The sequence below is a fragment of the Strix uralensis genome, chromosome 12 (genome assembly GCF_047716275.1).
Source record: "Strix uralensis isolate ZFMK-TIS-50842 chromosome 12, bStrUra1, whole genome shotgun sequence".
Taxonomy (NCBI): domain Eukaryota; kingdom Metazoa; phylum Chordata; class Aves; order Strigiformes; family Strigidae; genus Strix; species Strix uralensis.
The window spans coordinates 18,035,114-18,054,740 of record NC_133983.1 but is presented as its reverse complement, the minus strand read 5'-3'; the positions used below and the strand labels follow the sequence as shown (position 1 = coordinate 18,054,740).

The 19,627-nt window shown below is 42.1% G+C and overlaps 1 protein-coding gene across 1 annotated transcript in view; it reads right to left on the bottom strand.

The window, feature by feature from the left end:
* Nucleotides 1-3,849, bottom strand: part of VAT1L (vesicle amine transport 1 like) — a 64,163-nt gene extending 60,314 nt beyond the window's left edge. Inside the window, exon 1 of the mRNA XM_074881676.1 lies at nucleotides 3,565-3,849. Within this exon, the coding sequence (XP_074737777.1) occupies nucleotides 3,565-3,794 (230 nt within the window). The 5' untranslated portion in view covers nucleotides 3,795-3,849. The remainder of the gene's footprint in view (nucleotides 1-3,564) is intronic.
* Between the last annotated feature and the right edge of the window lie 15,778 nt (nucleotides 3,850-19,627).

Genomic DNA, 19,627 nt, shown 5'->3' with positions numbered 1-19,627 from the left:
AGATAGGGAACAATTTGAATTACCAAGATCAATACACTGACACAGGAGTTCTGCAAGAACCTTTCTGTGAAAGAGCAGAGGTATTGGTGTGAACTGCCCAGACTGAATTACCTGTGCATCTCTAGGGGCAGCGTTTATCAAATATGGAAGTACCTCTGAATCTGACTTAAGTCTGCAATGCTCTGCCTTAACACCAATGTTGAGGATCTTGAATATTTTCTATACTTGTGGTTTAGCTTTGCTGCAATTTCGTTTTCTTTTTTTAAAGCGTGGAAAGTCCTGCTGATAGAAAGCTGTATTCTAGAGTCCTTTCACCACCAGACCAGCAATGGTCAACCTGGTTCTCCTTGCTTTGTCCTATGCACTGGAGGATGCCCAGTACCTTCCACTGCAAAATAACAAATCATGCAGGCCATCCTTCACACTTTGGGTTGGAAAGGTGCTGCTTTTGATCTGTCTTTCTTATTTCACTGTAAGACTCCACTGAAATTAATTACTGAAGTTAAAGAAATACAACAGAGCAAATAAGACAACCACTGAGTTTTACATTCTTAAATTCTCCCTCTTACCCCTAGCCAACAAATTGCCTGACAATCTTTAAAAGGTTTAAAATGATCAGATCTCATGCTTTTTATCCAGAAACACCCACAGTACATGAACAAGACTGCCTTTAAGAAGAAAATTGATACACTGTCTGCTACTCTGCTATACTTAGGATTTCTTTTATCTGCTACCCATTTTTTAAAGTGCTGTTATCTCACAGTCACAGAGTCGGGAGGGTCACTTCTGCATCATTCCTCATGACGCACATGTGTAGCGGCACAAGGAAAAAATAATTCTAATAGAGAAAAGAAAAATAAAGGGAGGTAATTACAGGACACTATTCCTTATTCACATGCCCTATCTGAAATACTACTTCAGTTTGTTCTAGCTACTTGTCTAATCTTTTAAGCAGTACGTATACTAATGTTCTGCAGACTGCAAATTACAATACAAATACAGCAATTTCAACTGCTCCCGATTATCAATCAAAAATTATATCGGGAAATATGCAGAAGCTGTGACTCAGCTTGGACATCGATGGCTGTTCCATTTCTTAGTCACTGAATGAGGCTAACACATGACTCATCTCAGCTGACACATTTTCAATTGGATCATTGATATTCCAGACCTTCAAAAGAATTATTCATCCGGCTTAGTGCTAATAGCAACATATCCTCCGTTTATAGTACCATACTACAAAATGTATACGTATGGTTTAACTCAAGTATACATATGATTCAACTGGTTTCATCCCCCAGTGAATGCAGAGACCACATAGAACTTGCACTTTTTACTGGTATATACTATTTATCATGCATACACACACGTTCTTCTTAAAGATTATTTTTCTCCACAAGCTGATGGAGAAAAATAATCATGGTCTATAACGATGGCCAACTGCAAAACTGATTCAACTAAAAACATTATTTATTATCAGTATGTCTTACTAGAGCAGCCACCTTTGGCATGCCCAGCACGGCATGCATTAACATGTGCGTACCACACAGGGCAAAGCCAGCAGACATTTTTCTCACTCGGTCTCCCAGACTAGACTGCAAGTCCATCATCATCGTGATCAATCTTCTCACAGACTTAGAAAAAGTCTTACAGACTCGGGTCAAGAGGATTGGCAAACTGATTTTGCCTTGTTTGGAAGCACACTTCGGTGACCTGATCACATTTCAGCCCTGTGGCCATTTCCAGCCAGGAATGACAAGCAGACGCTGTACAGCCTACACTCTCCTCTGGCATGAAGGGAAGCTTCCAAAACACACATGGTATTGTGCAACCTGGCAGTACCCATGAAGCAGTTGAGCAGGTCTACTGCTGTCAAGCAGCAAGTGTGCAACTCACACAGCTCACTAGTGGTAATGCAGCCCTGGAAAGCAACTGTAGCAGAGCTGAATATTTCTATTTTACAGCCAAGTGTTCTTTTGCAGGTAACTTGCTATTTGTGATGCACACACACCTCCTGCTTTGATGAAACTGGAAGTCATACAGGTACTGGAGAGTGCTGTAAACCCCACATCCATGTGCTTAGGCATGTTAACTTTTGCTAACTCAATGGCTGAAAAAAATCACTCAGAATACAACACAGCCTATTCTCAAATAGAATTACAGCCCTGCGCGACAGCAAAATGAGCTACCCAGCAGCTACTATTTCTGGTATTATTTCTTATGTTCACCTAGCATGGCATTTCTTCCATTTCCCACTGTGACTAGTAGAGGGGAAAAAAACCAAAACAAAACAAAAACAAATGAGAATGCAAAAAATCTCAGCCCTTCATTTATTAGTCCTCATTCAGATCAATGGATATCACTGTTTTTCATGACCAACACCTTGGGGGGGCGGAGGGGGGGGAAAATACATAGGTCACAAACCTTATGACCCCCATTAAATACAGGATGGAAAGCCCAGTGTCTGAACAGGCCAAGACATTTGGCTGCACTAACTACCAGGATATTCCCAGATCTGAGGCACATCCACTGGATACAGTGTTCAAAACAAGCTCACTGCCTCATAACAGCACAATTTTTAATGCGAGTTACTTCTAAGATAAACAACTCAGCCTTCACCTTGGAATTTATCTTCTGGAAGCACCATGTTTTCACATAGCAGAAGAGGACAACAAAAGATAAATCCCTGCCTAGGCAAAATTAATTTGGTCTTTGGTACACATCAAGTTGTGTAATAAGATCCTAATGTTGCTTCTGTCACTTAGAAAAATAATCCTATTTTCATGAAGGAACATGTGTACTGAGAACCAGCTATCTAGGAAGAACAGTCTCTCCAACTGTCTGGGGAAAAAAAATGAGCCTTCTAGGAAAGCTCGTTTCAGGATGCTCCCAGATTGCTAGCCACTTGTCAGCTGGGCACAGGAATTAAACACTGGTAAGTTACCCTCAGCTCCAGCTACGCTGTCACCCCAGCTCCGAAGAAAAATTACGATGACTGAAGTAAGTGATTCCCAGGAGAAAAATAACCGCTAGTATCAGAAGGGAAAGGGACAGGTGCTGAGCAACACACACAAGCTGGCATCCACATTTCTCAGAAAGAAAACAACAAAACCCTGAACACTCTTGGCCAGTTTTGTCCCCCCACACTTCTCCCTGCTGATACCGTGAAAATCAATGACATTTTCTGTCCCTTCGCAGCCGGCAGCACACCAACCCCGCCGCCACTCCGTGCCCGCCGCTACCGAGCGACGCGGGGCTGCGCCCCGGCCCCGGGGCGGGTTTCCCAGGCGCTGCCGCGGGGCGCAGCCGGCGGCACCGGGGCAGGAAGCGGCTGCTGGGAGCGGGGCTCCCGCCGAGGGGAACCCGCGAGTGAGGGAAGTTACTGCAACAGCCGCCCGCCCCGCGCTCACCCCGCACTCCTCCGCGGCCGGGCAAAGCCAGGCGCGACGCGGGGGTGCGTGGCGAGGGACCCCCCCGCCCGCCCCACGGGGACCCGCACCCCACCCGCCCGCCGCCCCTCAGTCGCCGGCGGAGGGAAGGAGAGGGCGAGAGGCGATACTGGACCAGGCTTTGACGCGGATCTTCAGCTCCCCCTCCTGCGGCTCCGGCATGGCTTTCTTGGACACGCGGAGCTTGTTGAGCCCCCCGAAGGCGGACAGCACCACGGCTCTCATCTCCTTCGCGTCCCCAGCCCGCAGGCTGCCGGCGGCGCTGCCCTCGGCGGCTTCCTTGCCGCCCTCCTTCTCGATCATCTGCTCCGTCTCCTCCGCTCGCTGCGCTCCCTCCTTGGCCATGGCGGGGCTGAGGCGGCGGCGCGGCTCCCGCCGGCGGCTCCTGTGCGAGGCGCGGTGCCGCCGTGTGGAATGGCCGCGGGCGCGGCGCGGAGCGGCACGGCACGGCGGTCCGCCCGCCCGCCCGCCGCAATGCACCGACTAGCTGCGCAGCGCCATCCGCCGCCCCGCCGCGGCGGGAGGCGGCCCCGCGGCGCCCCTCGCGGGTCCCCGCTCCCGGCCCGGCCGATGAGGGGGCGAGGCCGCTGCCGCCGTCGTGAGGGGAGCGCCCGGGGCCGCCGCCGTGCCGAAAATCGCACCTGGCGGCCGGGCAGGACGGGCGTTCCCCTGAGGCGGCCCCGCGCTCGCTCTCGGGTGAGGGGCTGCCGCCCCGCCATGGACAGCCTCGCCTCGCCTCACGGGCCGGGCCCGCCAACGGGAGCGAAGCGCCTGAAGCCGCAGGTGGGAGCCCGCGCCGCCGCCCTACCTCTCACCCTCCTCCCCAGCGAGCAGGGACCGGTGCTGGAGGCGCTTCCACACCCCGGCGAGGCAAAGATGAAAAATCCCCTCCCGATACCTTGATCTTAGGCCTGGGCACAGCTCGAGGCCCCCGAGGAGCTCGGTGGGCAAGCTGGGGCCCGGTGGAAGGTGGTCTAATCGGAGCGGCCTCCCTCTGTGCCCCACACCTCACCGCATCAGGGCTTAAATCTCCACATAAGGTGCCCAGGCCTTGATCACCACTGGGCAAACAGGCGGGCTAAGTCGCTCCTTACCCATTCCTTGTTCTGACGCTGTTCTTGGGGCCAACTAAGCGAACGCTCTCACCATCAGGAAAATCACAGGCGGGCAGTTGCCTCACAACTGACACATGCGCTTGCAACTAAGAGTCCCAAGCTTGAAACTCCACTATAATGAACATTTAAGCCTTTAGGCAACAGGTCTCTTCCTGGTGATCGTTGCTGGTGTTTGCTGGTTTCTGCAGGGAGCTTAAGCCTTTAATGTGAGTGCAGGGTGTGCTGTAAGGCATCTACCAGCTGGAGCTGCCTGGGACTGGCCTGGCCTGGGGGCCCTAACGAGGCTCAGGCCATCAGCCACTTAGCTCCCTGTTAATGAGGGGGGTGACAGCTGAGTGTGGATTTTGGGGGATGTCTAGTTGTGGTTCCATGGGTGTCTAAATTTTGTCTGTTGAGTTCAGTATTAGGTGCCTGGATCAGTTTGTTGGTGGCCCCTTGGTCTGAATAAATCCACTTCTTACATGCCTAAAATTATGCATATATTTATGGAATTTAGAAATTCATTGCAGCGTGCTAAGTGTACGGGGAGTGTTTCTGCAGACCTCTTTGTGGACACAGTTCCTCCATCACCCCCCCCTGCAGCAACTGAGTTCTTAAGAAGTTTCAGGACCTTTCTGACTTGTGGTAGGGTTTATCATCTCTTTGGGTTGTGGATTTGTTGCAGTCTGAGTTCATCAATATTTCTTAATTTCACAGTATGCATTTCTTTAATTTTGGGTTATGTCTTCAGTGTATTGTATTTAGAGGAAGCCAAAAAACTTGGAAATGTCTTAGCTATAATGAGTAATGGGGTAAAACATTTTCATTCACATTAACAAACAAAATGAGCTAGTGGAGGAATGGATAGAGTTTTCATGTTTCTCCTTAGCGTGTAATGCTTCTGGATTTTTTCTGTCTGTAAAAAGTTTGCAGACAAAGTATTTTTTAAAGCCCATTTCTGAGAATTTGTCATCTAAGCCTGTCATAAATGAAGCAGTAAACAAATACATGTTAGGATCAAAGGAGAAGGAGTACTAGCCACAGGGAAGCTTCATTAGCTTCATTATCTCAAGAAGTTCAAACAGGTTTTATCAAAAGTGAAGTCTGATGCCTCAGACACCTCTTACGTTGTCCTTAAGATATGCTTTGGACAAAGATTCAACACCAGCTCATTAACACCATCGAGAATTTTCTGTGTGATGTATTAAGGTGATGCCATCCACTTCATTCTATTAGATTGTGGAGGGATCTAACTGTTTTAAAGGTCAGGAAGCTTTTTTCCTCCCTTGCTCCCCTGGTAACAGCATGAATATTCCCTCCCTGTTCCCTGTACTGGGCTAATTCAGTGCTGTAAGAGGGAATGCAAGGTTCTGTCACTTTAGATCTGGCCATTTGAATGCATGACCAGGCGGGCAGCAGCTGAATAAAGAATAACATGCATTTGACTACAAATGATTCACTCAGCTGGCATCTTATTACAGTTCTAACTCAAACGAATGGTAAAGTGGAGAATGACTGGGGAGAGTAAAGCCGATAGCATATGTCAACCGAGTGACATCCAGAATAATGAAGAGGTCGTGGGGCAGCTCACTCACATCACCCCAGCGGTCTGAAACATCTGAAGAAGTGAACCTGGGCCTTTAGACTGTATTTGTTTTGCATTGGTTTGTCTGCTCCTGTAGTCCTGGTTTATGCTGATGATGTGGGAGTTTTCTGATCGACCCTACCCATAATGATTTAAAGCTCTCTCTATTTCTCCTTGGTCCTGAACTAAAAGTAGTTTATCCTAAGTGATTTAACCATGTGCTGTTTGCAAGTCAAAATGATTGAAGGATGACCGTTTTGTAGAAACATAATGTCTTGCTTATGGTAGAACCAGTACTTGCACATGTCAGTTGTGGCAACTGAGGTAACACGTAGCAGATATTTTTGCATAATCCCCATTCTGTTATTTTGATTTAATTCATAACCACTTCTTTAAGAGTATTAGATGATGAAGTACAGAAGCTTACACTAAGATGTAAAAGCAGAATTTATTCTGACAGTTGACTGTAAATTTAACCTCTCTAGAAATAGGCTGTGCGATGACCATTCATATCACTTAAAACTTCAATAAAAACATTCTAATGGTGGCTTTCCATCGACTTCAGTGGCCGGTGGATTAGACGTGTAAAAGTGAAAACACAGGACTCGATTTTATGGGTGTAGTCAAGCAGTGACAATATTAATGAACATGCTGTGAGAACCTGAACAAAAGGGAATGAAGAGTTCTTTGATCACCATCTTTATCTGCTGGTCAAGCTGGTGATACCTATTCTTTGCAATAGTGATTTTTAAAAATGCTATGTAGGAAAGTAGGGAAACGGAAGAGTGTACTTGTGGATAAATGCTGGCAGTTACAGTCAACATCTCTTCCTGATTCAGATCCTGTATTTTCAGTACATAATCATTTGTTCAGCAAAAGAACCCATGTATGACTATATCAGGGACAAAACAGTCGTCTTCACAGATACTGTTTTGAGGGTTCGTGCCTGAATTTCATGGAGGGGTGCAGCCATTCAGGATAAATCTAATTGCAGTATTACCATACTTTTGGAGTAAGATAGCTGAAGACATCAAAGTTGTTATTGGAAACACAGACCACGTGAAAGGTCAACCAAAACTTAAAGTAGATGAATTAAATGCAAGGTTTGATTCTGCGTGGAGATGAAAAAAAACAAACCAAACAACCCTTGGACCTTTGTGGAAAAGAACTATCCTATATTAGGTACTTATGTACTTTGTATGAGGGGTTTTTTGGAAGAAGAACAATGAGGTTTGTGTTCAAGAATGACTTGATGTCATTGTATCAGTTTCTTTTTGTAGCAGGAACAACATTTAAGACCCTGGCTAATCACTTTGCTCAAAGGAAGTAACACATAAATGGCAAAACCAAACCCTCAGTCAGAATGGATAATATTGCAGTTTTTATCTCAGTAATTTTCTCTGTCACATTTCGTCTTAGAGAATAATGTATTAAAAATATTTTTAAGCTAAATGATGTATTTTTCTAATAGTTATAAATGACATTAGTAAAATCATACTGATATGTTCTGGCTGCTTTAATGTATAAACAGGGCAGATTTTAATACATTGAGTTTCAAAACATTGTTTTCTTTACAGTCTACTGTTATAAAATTCTGTCTAGTGCAGGGACAGAAAACAAATCCTCAAGACTCTCTTAACTTTTCAATCTTATTCAACATCTTCCCCCTACTGCTTTGTGTGCTATAAAACATCCATATGGCTTGACAGAAGATGTATCTTATGTATTATGTTTTGAGAGCATGTTCAGAGTACCTATTTCAACTGTTGTTATAACCTATAGTCCACAACATCTCTTATCAATAGGAAAATGGTTTTAGTGACTTTTCCCCCTGTATCCGTGCATAGAATGTATTAACAAAGAAAGCCATTTCCAAAGGAATCTCTAAGAGTATAGGATGCTAGATTTATTTGTTTGGGCTTTTTAAAAACAAAGGAGACCTCTATTTCCTAAGGTTAATTCACACTGAGATAATTGTTTTATTTTATTTTATCTTAGCCAGGGGCTTTCTCTTACTGGTGGAGCTACGTATGAATCATAGAAGCAATGAAGCAATTCTCTGTTTATAGTCACTGAAAAGAACTGTACGTTTCCCTTCAGTAGACAGAAGCAGTTTAAAGCTCCTCAGAATCATCAGGAGTAATGAAAATGTGTTGTGTTTTAAATTAAAGAGGAAAAGAAATCAAAGCATTCACACAGGATTTGGCAAGGCCAATATATGCCAATATGATTTATCCTGTTGACTGCTCAGTTATTGTATTCCCTCATTACTTTATCGTTTGTCTTGTGCAGAAACTGTGCTCAGATAATTCAGTGATGGGTACAATAGACATTAAATAAATGGATCACGTTATTGTTGATCAAGAAATAATACAATTTAAGAAAATGTAAATACACTGTGAAATCTTTACATCATGGTGATGACAGTCATGAATAAACATGGACAGACCAAAATAAGCCCTTTTAGCAAAGCTTCATTTATGTATTTATTTTTAGAGCCATACTATCCATTTGTTTGGCTAACAATACATGTTATAATGAAAAAAAAATTGTTCAGTATCTGTGCCTGCTGTCTGTATATTCTAACACTTCTGTTGTGTTTTCTGAAAGCTCGAGCAGTTTTTACACTGAAAAAAAAAAAAACCTTTGATAGTAAAATTGAAGTTGTATGTTTCCTATTTGGACTCAACTCTGAGAAATGAAGAAAAAAGAGGTCAGAAAACAATTACGGATATGGATAGTAAATCACAATGAGCAAAGTTACAGGAGATGAGTATGTTAGTACTGTCATTGCTTAAAAGCATCAGTCAAGACAAGTAGTCTGGCTATACTGTCCCGACTCCATCATTTCAACTCTTTATGACTTGCTTCCTTCTTTGTAAAGCTGGTGTTTACCTCATATGAATAATAACTAGTAATACACATGTACAATTCACTTGTAGTACTGCGCAAGTGTTAAGTACCCTTAGACTGTTTTAGGATATTACAGTGCCATCCCTGAATTCCAACAGGTTCAAGACATTATTCATACCTTGTTCTTCAAGGTAATTCACAGCAAAAGTAAAAAATTATTGCAGATGTTAAATCTCCTGTTGAAAGTACTGTGGTCAGTAACTCGACTGTTATGTATCTGGGGACGCACATGGTGCTTTATGTACTTAGTCATTCCGTGTGGCTCCAGGCGTTGAGAAAGAGTAATCCCGCTTGGCATTTTGACTCAATTTGGTCTCAGTAATTATGGATCCAGAGTAACTTGTTAGAAGCTTGTGAAAAAATGTCTCTGAACTTTACAACAGAGCTGAAGTGTACAAAAGAATGAGAATTCAACAAATACTGAGAATAAGTTTGAAAAGCATATCCAGTTGTTCCACTGGATATATCCAGTTATTATACTGGTTATAGCCAGTTGTTATCCCCTGTTACAATACAATGCACAGTATCAGCAGGAACATCTCTCTGTGAATGTTATCTTCTAGACTGATTATATCTAATAATGCATTGTAGTTTCAATCAAAGTTAACTTCTACAAATTACGAAGCTATTTTATCATTTTGTGGCTCTTGTTTTTTTCTCATTAAGTATTTATACATATAATACAGGTAGCTCCTGAATCTGCTCAAGGAAGCAAAAGTGAGCTTTTAGGTTTACTAAGCTGAGCTCTGTTTTGCATGTTTCTGAAGCTGTAGTCCAAAAGCATGTGACATAAAGGTTACTGCTCTGGAAGCAGTGATGCTTCTAGCTTGAATTTAAACTTGAAGGCATCATTCTAATTTACCACTCTTGTGAGAGCTCTGTCACAGCACAGAATTTTCATAGGGTTTACAATACAAAGAACTGTCCTTCCCCGCCCCCCCCCCCCGCCCCAACTCTTGATGCAGCACAACCACTCTGGTTGTGCCCTCTGTAATGGGCCCTTTGAAGAAAGGAGCAGGATGCTCTTCAGCATAATAGTTTTCTATGGAGTGTTTTATCGTGGTCTATTAATGGTCTCTTTTTCTCAGTTCCATAGCTAGTTACTGCTTTCGAACTCATTGATTTTAATAAACCAACTGAGCATGCTGCTGTATTCTCTTCTACTCTCCCACTGGAGATAAAAAAATTACCCATAACAAAAAACATAAAAGCCATCTTATTAGGAGATTGGTTTACTCTGAGCACTCTTAGATGCTAATGGAACTGTTCATTATAAAACTGCTAGGTTAGAGATCTCACTTGGGCTGGCAGAAACAGGGATTTTCACTTAATAAAAGCATACGAGTTTGCAGGCAAGGTTTAGAACCTGTATTCTTTTTTTGCTGGGGTGGAGGTAATTTTCTTCACAGCAGCTCATATGATGCTGTGTTTTGGATTTGTGACCACAACAGTGCTGATAACACACCAGTGTTTTAGCTATCGCTGATGCTTACACAGCATCAAGGCCTCCTCTGTTTCTCATGCTGGCCCAGCAGCAAGGAGGCTGGGGGTGCACAAGAAGTTGTGGGGGGATACAGCTGGGACAGCTGCCCCCAACTGATGGAAGGGGTATCCTGTAGCATAGGACATCGTGATGAGCAGTGAAAGCTGAGGGGGGACATTCGGGGTTATGGCTGAGGCCTTGCTTTCCTAGAAATGGCTGAACATCTGCCTGCCTGGGAAGTAGTGAATAAATACTTTATTTTGCTTTGTTTGCATGAGAAGCTTTGCTTCACATATCAATCTGTCTTTATCTCATCCCATGAGTTTTCTCAGTTTTGCCCTTCTGATTCTCTCCCCCATCCCACTGCAAGGGAGAGAGCAAGCAGCTGTGTGGGGCTTATCTGCCTGCTGGAGTTAACCCACAACACAACCAGAAAGACAGCTGTCTTCTTTTTATAGTAATTCTAACAGGTAAACTGATAAATTAGGGAACAGGCCTGAAAAATCTCAATGCCTTTTCCACCTAGAGAAGTCATTCCTTGGACTACAGTAAAGCGTACTAGTGAAGTACTTTGGTAAGCTTACACTATGGATAATGGCACTGTACCAAATATTTATAGAAGAACTAGAATAAGTGTTTTAGTTTTGTGACTTATTTATTGCATACGTAGCTGTATTTCACAGTGCTGGTAGATAACTGAAAAACAAGTATTGTAGTCTGAAATGGGACCATTTGCTGACACCAGTGTTACTACAGAAGAGGACTGACTGTGCCATTCTGTTTGTTAGGGGCTTTGAAGAAGTATTGGCTTAGTTTCCAATGTGCTTTTCAATAATAATCAGCTAATTGTTAGATAAAGGTGATTTCTGGAGATAAAATTAATCTAAACCTTGCATAGCAAACCTTCATAGTTGCAACTGAGACAAATGATTCTTCAGTGCTGCAGTCTTGAGAAATCAGATCTGGTCCAACAGACTCCATGGTTTATAAGTGCATTTGGGACTTCTGGGGAAAAAAAGTCAGGAGTCAAGAGCCCATACATCTTCCTCACACTGTCACTAAGTCTGTGTGGTAAGAGACATCTTAGTGGCAGGGGAGGATGTGGTTGTAGACTCAAGGCAGACAACGTATCTTGTTGCATAAGGGAAGCATTCATATTTTTCTTGCTCTAGAAACTGTGCTAATTTTGATAACTTGTGAACTATCAGGAAAAATATTCAGAAAAAGTATTTAAACATGAATTATAGAACTTGGCCACAGTGGACATTAGACCTTAAAGTCCCAACTAAGAGGTCAAAGTGGGGACTACTTACTACCATGATGTAATTGCATTGCATGATTGTGATCGCGGTGCATTTCAAAAATTTCTGTCTTTTTGAGACATTGTTAAAGGGCTTTGAAGTCCTGACGAGATTATCTTTTATGTGGAAGCTTTAGATCATACCAGCTATCTCCCTGTATGACCTACACAGATATCCATGTAAACAATATGTTTGGACTAGATGATCTTCAAGGTCTTTTCCAACCTAGATGATTCTGTGATTCTCTGAATAATTTGCTTGATATTTTGTCCAGTCTAAGAAAAACTGCAAGAAAATTTGGGCACTCTGGATAAATCTTTTTCTTTCAGGGTAAAATGGAAGGGCCACAACTACTTCCTGAGCATGCAGTTTGATTCCTCCTCACTTTGAGATAATTTTATAGCTGGTTAATATATCAGATGATTTAAATTAAAATTGGAAACCATTTTAGGCAAGAGTTTGGAACACAGCCAAGAGTCACTTTGTGAAATCACAGTACAAGGTGGACTACACAAGTGCTGGCATTTGCCTTACCCTTTAAAGAAATAATTAAAAATGCAGTCTAAATCTACAGTTAAAAATAAAAGTTGGGAAGGGATAACATGGTGAGTGAAGTCGGGACAAAGGAAATTGAGATTTCTAGGGAAATGGGTATTTTGCACTATACAGATAGAAAAGCTCTTCCTTTTTTTTGTTGCGTAAGAAAAATAAACAGAAACTTTTCTTCTTGATATTTTAACCATGAGCTAAGCAATGTCCTTTCATGGTGGATGACCAGCCAGCATCTGTCTTTAAATGTGGAGATGCTGACTAGTATCTGGAATCTCAGGTAGAGAAGGGAGATTGTGTTACTAAATCAGATCCAAATACCAATACTATTTTGGTTAAGCTGCAGCATCAGAATTATTTCTGCTGAATGCCACCAAAGTTTCCTCAGAGACCTTGAAATCAGTGGGACTGTCAGGCATGCGTACTCCCAAAAGACTATGAAAAAAAGAACTTTTCCAATAATGGGCCAGACCTCTAGTGACTTTGAATTCACCTCATTAGTAGGAAGATGGAGGAGGCCTAAACTACTTTCAGGTCTTTAGCTGAAGGGTTTAATTTCTCCAGTTTAGAAAAGGTAAAGCTACTGTTGGGTTAATCAAGTTAAAAGAGGAGCAAGAACCTATCCACAATTATTAGCTAGGTTCAGAAAAGATGAACTGTGCTCCAGAAAGTCAACCTTGTAGGATTTTTCTCTTATTGCAATAAATTTTAACAAGGGGAAAGGGTGTGTGTTGGACTTGCTGTATTTTGAGAGAGAAGCGTGGGTAGGAACATGAAGGAATGAAGAGAGAAGGCAGTGCCCTACAGACACACCTAAGCAAAAGAATCCAGTATCATTTCATGGGAAGCAAGCACATCAGAAGAGAAATCCCTGTGAAGCAGTTCAAAAAAGATTTGTGAGTTACTTTTGAAAATGCATGCCCTATCCAAATAAAACATTCCTTTAAGACAGGCAAGAAATCTTTTAAATAGCAGGATGAGTGTTCAGCGGTCTGAGGTACTGTGGCGAGAACCATCAGGGATACAGAACAATTCTTCCTTTAGTCATGCTCCGGCTTCACAACTACCGAGACTGACCTCTGCAGGAGACTTCAAAAGTTATACAGAAACAATTGAACAGAACACCTATCAGCAAGCTTCCTGGATGACAAGGCAGCTGTGAATTTTGTGACCAAAGCCCTCCTCAAATGAAAATACCAGCCAAGTCTTGTCAAAGTTTGAAGGGAACTGCCAAGAATTTTAGCGAAGTTTCTAATGGACAGTTACAGCGATCACAGCCCATGCTGCTGGTGAGCAATATCAGAAATGGAACAACTGAAGTTAAAGGGAAGAGATCATTAAAATAAGAGAAAATTAAGAGGCCTTTAATTGGGAAACTGTGACGTAGACACATCAGTGTCAAAACCAGTGACAGTACCTTAGCCCCATCATACAGTATTGCTGCGCAAGAGACGGAATGGCCCCAGAAGGAATAGGTTCCTGCCAGGCTCTGATTTTTCTGCTTGAGCACCTCAGCCAGGAGCTGGATTTCTTTGCCAGGATGGAGAACAGGAGATTCCTTCATCAGGAAAAAGCCATTCTGAGAGGGTTAGTCCAGCCTAACAGCAGCATATCCTTATCCTGAACATAAGTGCTCCTTGACAGAATTACAGGATACGCTTAATGATGCATCCTGAGAGTAACTCCCCTTTATCATTGCTCTCTCCTTTTAATTGTGCCATCTAAGAAGGAAGTGCTTGTGCAGTAGATCTTGTAATACACCATCCAGTGTGTTCATGATGCCTGTATCACAACCTACACAACATGCATATGCTGCTCATCAGTGACAGAGCTTAAAACAACCCCTAAGTCACAACTTCCAGTCCTTATTGATTTATGCCTGTGATCAATATCATGCCTTGCTGAGTTACTTCCTATCATCTGAGCCGCTGTAATGGATTTTGCACATCCACAGATCACCCAGGCTGTGAGGTAAACCTCTCTTTCAACCAGCCCAACACATTGTACCTCACAGCTGAGTAGAAAAAGAGCACATTATTAGTCCACAAAGAGTTATGGAAGATTAGCTGTCAGGAACTACCTAACTAACTATAAATCAAGCTGCAGCTCATGAAGACAAAGTTTCCAGCAGTTTAGGATATTCTCACTTACCCCTCGTTTTGCTGCTCACTGCTCATTCCCACAACCTGCCACAAGGTGTTGCCTCCTCAGCTGGGCTGACCCAGCTACTTATGTGGCCACACTGTGAGACACATCAGGGAACTGCTGGGGCTTAACATGCCCCAGAGTGTCAGCTATGGGAAAATAAATGGCCATGCAACAAGAACTTGGAGGAACAGTTTCCATACTTTTTCACTTAGTGATCTCTTTCACAGACCTTTTCATTTCCTGTGCAGTACCACAAACCTTCTTCCATAAAATGTGTCACCTTATGTGCCAAGCTGAGGACAAGCAAATGTATGGGATTCCTGCTGTTAAATATTTTCCTGCTCTCTGCAGTTACAAAGGTACCCTTCAGCCAGGACTGGGCCTGATGCTGCAGCTCCTCCTCTACCTTCCAGACACTTTCCCATCAATCAATACTGAGATTTCAAACTCAAGGGGAGGAGCCTCAGTAAGGTGCACTCCCAAAGGCAAGGATACTCTAAAGTGAAAATTACTACAATAACTTCTGCCACTTTGCTTCTGAGTTTAACAAGAGGAGCATTCCCATAAGCATCCATTTTTGCATGCTCTCTAGCTCCGGACTCTAACTGCAGACATGCCAGTTGCGCCAAGGAAAGTGGCTTTCTAGCTGTGAATACTTGCCCAATTGTGCTAGGACAGGGATATTCCAGCTGCACTTTGTTCAGTGGTAAGCATTATCACAACGAATCCTAGCTCCCTGTAAATGAAACAATATTCACTTCGTGTGAAAAATGATAGTATTTTATTTCTTGACTCAAATTTAAAGTGCTCTGTCTTATCTTCAGGCTACAGTGTATTTAACATTGAGCAGTCACTCATCTACATTATATACTCAGAGGCTCTTCTGAGCATCATCAGTCTCTTACGATTCTTTATTGACTTATTTTGTAGGTTCTGAACAACTCTCCGTTGTTTCATATTTTGTGGGTTACGTGACAAAATGCCAGCTCTTCTGGATGAGCCAGAAGAATGCTTATAGCCTGAAGCTGAACTCACTAAAAATAAGCTGTGGTGACCTACTATTAACAAGTAAGTATTTTTCTTTTCCATTAAAACTATGTTCTTTAACACTAATTCTAAGTAGACTGAACAGAGTTTTCTGATTTTTTTCGGAAGTATAATGCTTTGTGTAGAGTCATCAGGTGGCAATGAAAACTGATATACTGTAGCAGTTTAGATGAAGTAGTTGTCATGACAACTCAATTAACTAAATAAACATATCTGTATGCAGCAGCATCTTATGTCCTCTGCATTGTCTTTACCTCAGCACAAAGCATTTTGAGTATATGTGCAAAAGAATCTGTCCCCCACCCCTTTGCCTCTCCTCCTCCCCTCCAACCAGGCCATGATGGAAATGAGGTACCACACAGTACTGCTCACTTCTCCTGAGCCACTCAGCTGGAATCGTTACAGGAGTGTAGCTGCTTCTGACAGTGCAGAAATCCAGGTCAAGTCATTGTCATCTTCCTCTTCCTCCCACTCCTCCCCATTCTCCCCTTCAGGCTGGCTGATTAGGTCACCTTTCCAGAATTGGCTTCTAGTTCTACTATAATTAAAGGAAAAAAGGACAGTTTGTGGATAATACACAGTAAGCTACCTGCTTGCCATTAAAATCTGTTTTAGAACTAGCACAATCAAATATGACACCCAGGCTGAGATTGTCTTTAAATCAGCAGGTTTTGGTAATGCATGCTCTTTTAGAAATATGTAGCATAGCAACTTAAGTTACTTAGATAGCTCCACTCACCAAAGATCTTTGGGCTCCAGAGCTTTTAGCATATCTAAGCAAATGCTCAGGTCACAACTAAGTTTTAATTGCCTTCGGTACAAACGGAATGTAATGTTGCTTCATAAAGCAATAACTGTTCCAATACCTCCCTCAAAACACAAAGCCTTAAGGGAAAGAATAGCTAAAAAAGAAGGGTTCCTTATTAGAAAGTTGTTGAGGTTACTGCAGGTTGAGGCCCTAAATGCCATATAAAGAATGGATAACACCCACCTGCAATCATCTAGCATCAGTGACTTTTTTTATGTTTGAGAGCATCTATTTTCATGTTCCATCTTTTACCTACTGTATATTTATCTGTCAGAAAGTATTGTGAAGGACTTAACAATAGCAATAGAGCCCAGGTAAGTAAGGCATAAACCAGAAGAAAAATGCATGAGAAATAACAAAACAAAGCACAAAAGTACACGCCATAGTCTTAGCAGAGCACCTAATGGACTCTAACTGCTAGCACCATCATCATTATTTCCATCCCTGTTATATCCTGGTAATGCTCAGAGTGATTTTTGATCTTGAAAGAAGCATCAGATCTATGACAAAGTCCTACTTAAGCCCAGGGAAAGGTTCAGTTTAACTACATTTTAATTTTAAGAAGAGACTTAAGTGGCCCTTGTCTGGTTTGCATTATTCTGTGCAGAACAGTTTGCACTGGGGTGAATTTTATTCAATATTGAGTCCTCAAATTGAGGAAATTTTAAAGAGGAAAGCATTTAAGCCACTTACTTTTGTCCTTCTTTCAAACAGTCTGGCTCTGTGAGTTTACCTGGCATTGCTTTAATTATAGTTTTTTAAAAATTAAAAAAAGGAAATAATACTACTTTTAATACTTTTCTAGCTTTAAAAACACATAGAGAGCAAGTGCCAACTCCTTCCTCAAAACCCCACATAAAGCTTAAATAGTGTATTCTCAAAAGATAACATTTCAGTATCACATTTCTGGGCTGTCAGATTCAAGCAGAGAATGATGGATGAAAGTCAGCATTTACTTAAGATACAACCCTCACTTTAGGAGAATAGACATATGTTATGACTGTTTTTGAGGTGCATCATCCTATTATACTGCTGTGAAAGCTTGATGCCTAAGGATTCAGAGTCTGTTTTCTCAGGCACATACACCTGAAAGTCAGTAGAATGTGCCAAATTGAAGGAATTCAGTCCAGAGGAGCTTTAAGTATATAGAGTAAAAATAAAAGACTGATGATTATTCTGAAGAATTTCAGACATGTTATAAGAAATTGTGAAAAGTTTTGCTGCCCAGGCTGGTGTGAGGGAATTGGGTGTTCCTCTGCTTTGTCTGCCTTTGCAAGGTAGCTCCAGACTCGAGTCCCTGATGGATGAAAGACACTGACTCCTCTGCAAGTGTAAAAGGACTCATGCTGACAGGCACCCGGGAGAAAATTTGGATTACTAATTTAGTAAGAACTCTGGTACTATTTAACTGATCAGTCTCATTGAAAGCAAGGAAAACTTCTTCAAGCTTTTGAACAAAGCACATTTTTTGTACTGAATAAAGCTGGAATTTACTATGCCTGCTTTTCTAATGTGCTACTCCACAGAGTAGACGAATCATCAGTATCTCTGGAACTGCACTAATTTCCACCAGCTGCAGATCTGACTCACAGTGCCTAAATGTGAATGAAATGTCTTTACATCCTGAGCTCCCCAATACATCTCCAGAACCATATGACTGTCCACCACACAAAATTGTAAACCATCTGTCTGTCCTGCTTAATAAGCCTTAATGTTTAATAAGTAAATTAAATATTTAATATTTACAGAAATCAGGCTGCAGACTGCGCGGTTGCCAAGTGCAAAACAGCCAACAGAACATACACAGCTGCATATCTGTCTCTGTGGGTGTAGCTGAGGAACTCCTCTGATGCCAGACACTTTCTGAAATTAATATTTCTTAATGAGCAAGATTCAAAAGCAGACAGTTTTCCTATGCTTTTGTTCAGCAGAAGGACATCTGTATCTTAACCAGGGCCTCTAGACACAAAAGTAGGTATTAATAAATAGGATCAATGGTTCAAGCAACTAAGAAACTTTTTTCCCCACTCTTTGTTCTCATTCACCATCTTCCATCCTTCCCTGCTTGTCTCTTTGGATTCTAAATTCACTTCTTTTTCTTCATGTTACACATGGAACATGAACTGGTGAAAATGCTCACCTAAAACTTTTCAGCTTGGACATCTGTGAGTAACAGTTTAGGTATGAAAGACACAACTTGGAGGATGTCAGAAGAGCTTCCTTACTGACAGTTAACACCCAAGGATGTATCTAAACGTGGCATATTAGAATTATTAGATACCAGCCCCCATCTGGGCTATCTGGGAAGAATCTAACTAACAATGCTACTCAATAAAGTTTTACTGGAGCATTTATTTTGACTGATGCTCTTAAATTCAGAGCAATGTTTTATGTAGTACGTAAATTAGTGTGGTAATCAGTTATCTTTAGTCAAAGCTAGAGTAAATACCACAGCAAATTCTAATAATTAAAATCAGTGTTTTAGTTTTAAGTAACAGGAATATGTTTGGAAGACAGTTCTCAGACCAAAGAGATTTTTCCTTCTACTTGAGAGAAATATTTTTCCTAGCAGAGCGCTCTTTCTTGTTCATTTCTAGGACTTAAGAAAACCAACTATCAATTTGCATGGCTTCACTAAACAGCCATATAATGGACTAATAAGCCAGAATGAACAAGGCAGGCTAGGGATATTTGAGATCTACTATTCATTCAGTCTTGAAGAAAAGCATGAATCCAGGCTTAAGGCATATCTTCATGTGGTTCAGCCATTGATATACAGTCAGTCTGAATGAATCAGAAGAATATTGTTATTTCTAGCACATTAGAACAAATTTCAGGAGATTTATTTAGTAAACCTATTGTTCCAGATGTCATAATGTGAGCAAACAGAAAGTTATATGTGGTCAATCACGTGATGCTGAGGAGATACGAATATAGTCCCATTCTAAGTAACTATAAATCATGTTGTTTGGACAACCCTGTGTCTAGCTGCCCCACAGAACACAACAGCCAGTCTAAGGTAGCTCTAACCAGTTGCTGCCTGAGGGTTACCTGTGCTGGCCCGGAGGCTGAACCAGGCTCGCTCTGAAGCACCTGGGGGGTGGCACCCTCTTGTGGCGGTAGGCTGAGGTGCTGTCTCAGGTCTACAGACACACATCACTTCCTTGGCATTAGGCACCTTCCTAATTCTTTGGATTTTTTCCCCTTGTTGGAAGGGAGATCTAACCATAACCCCTGCTAGAGCAACCCC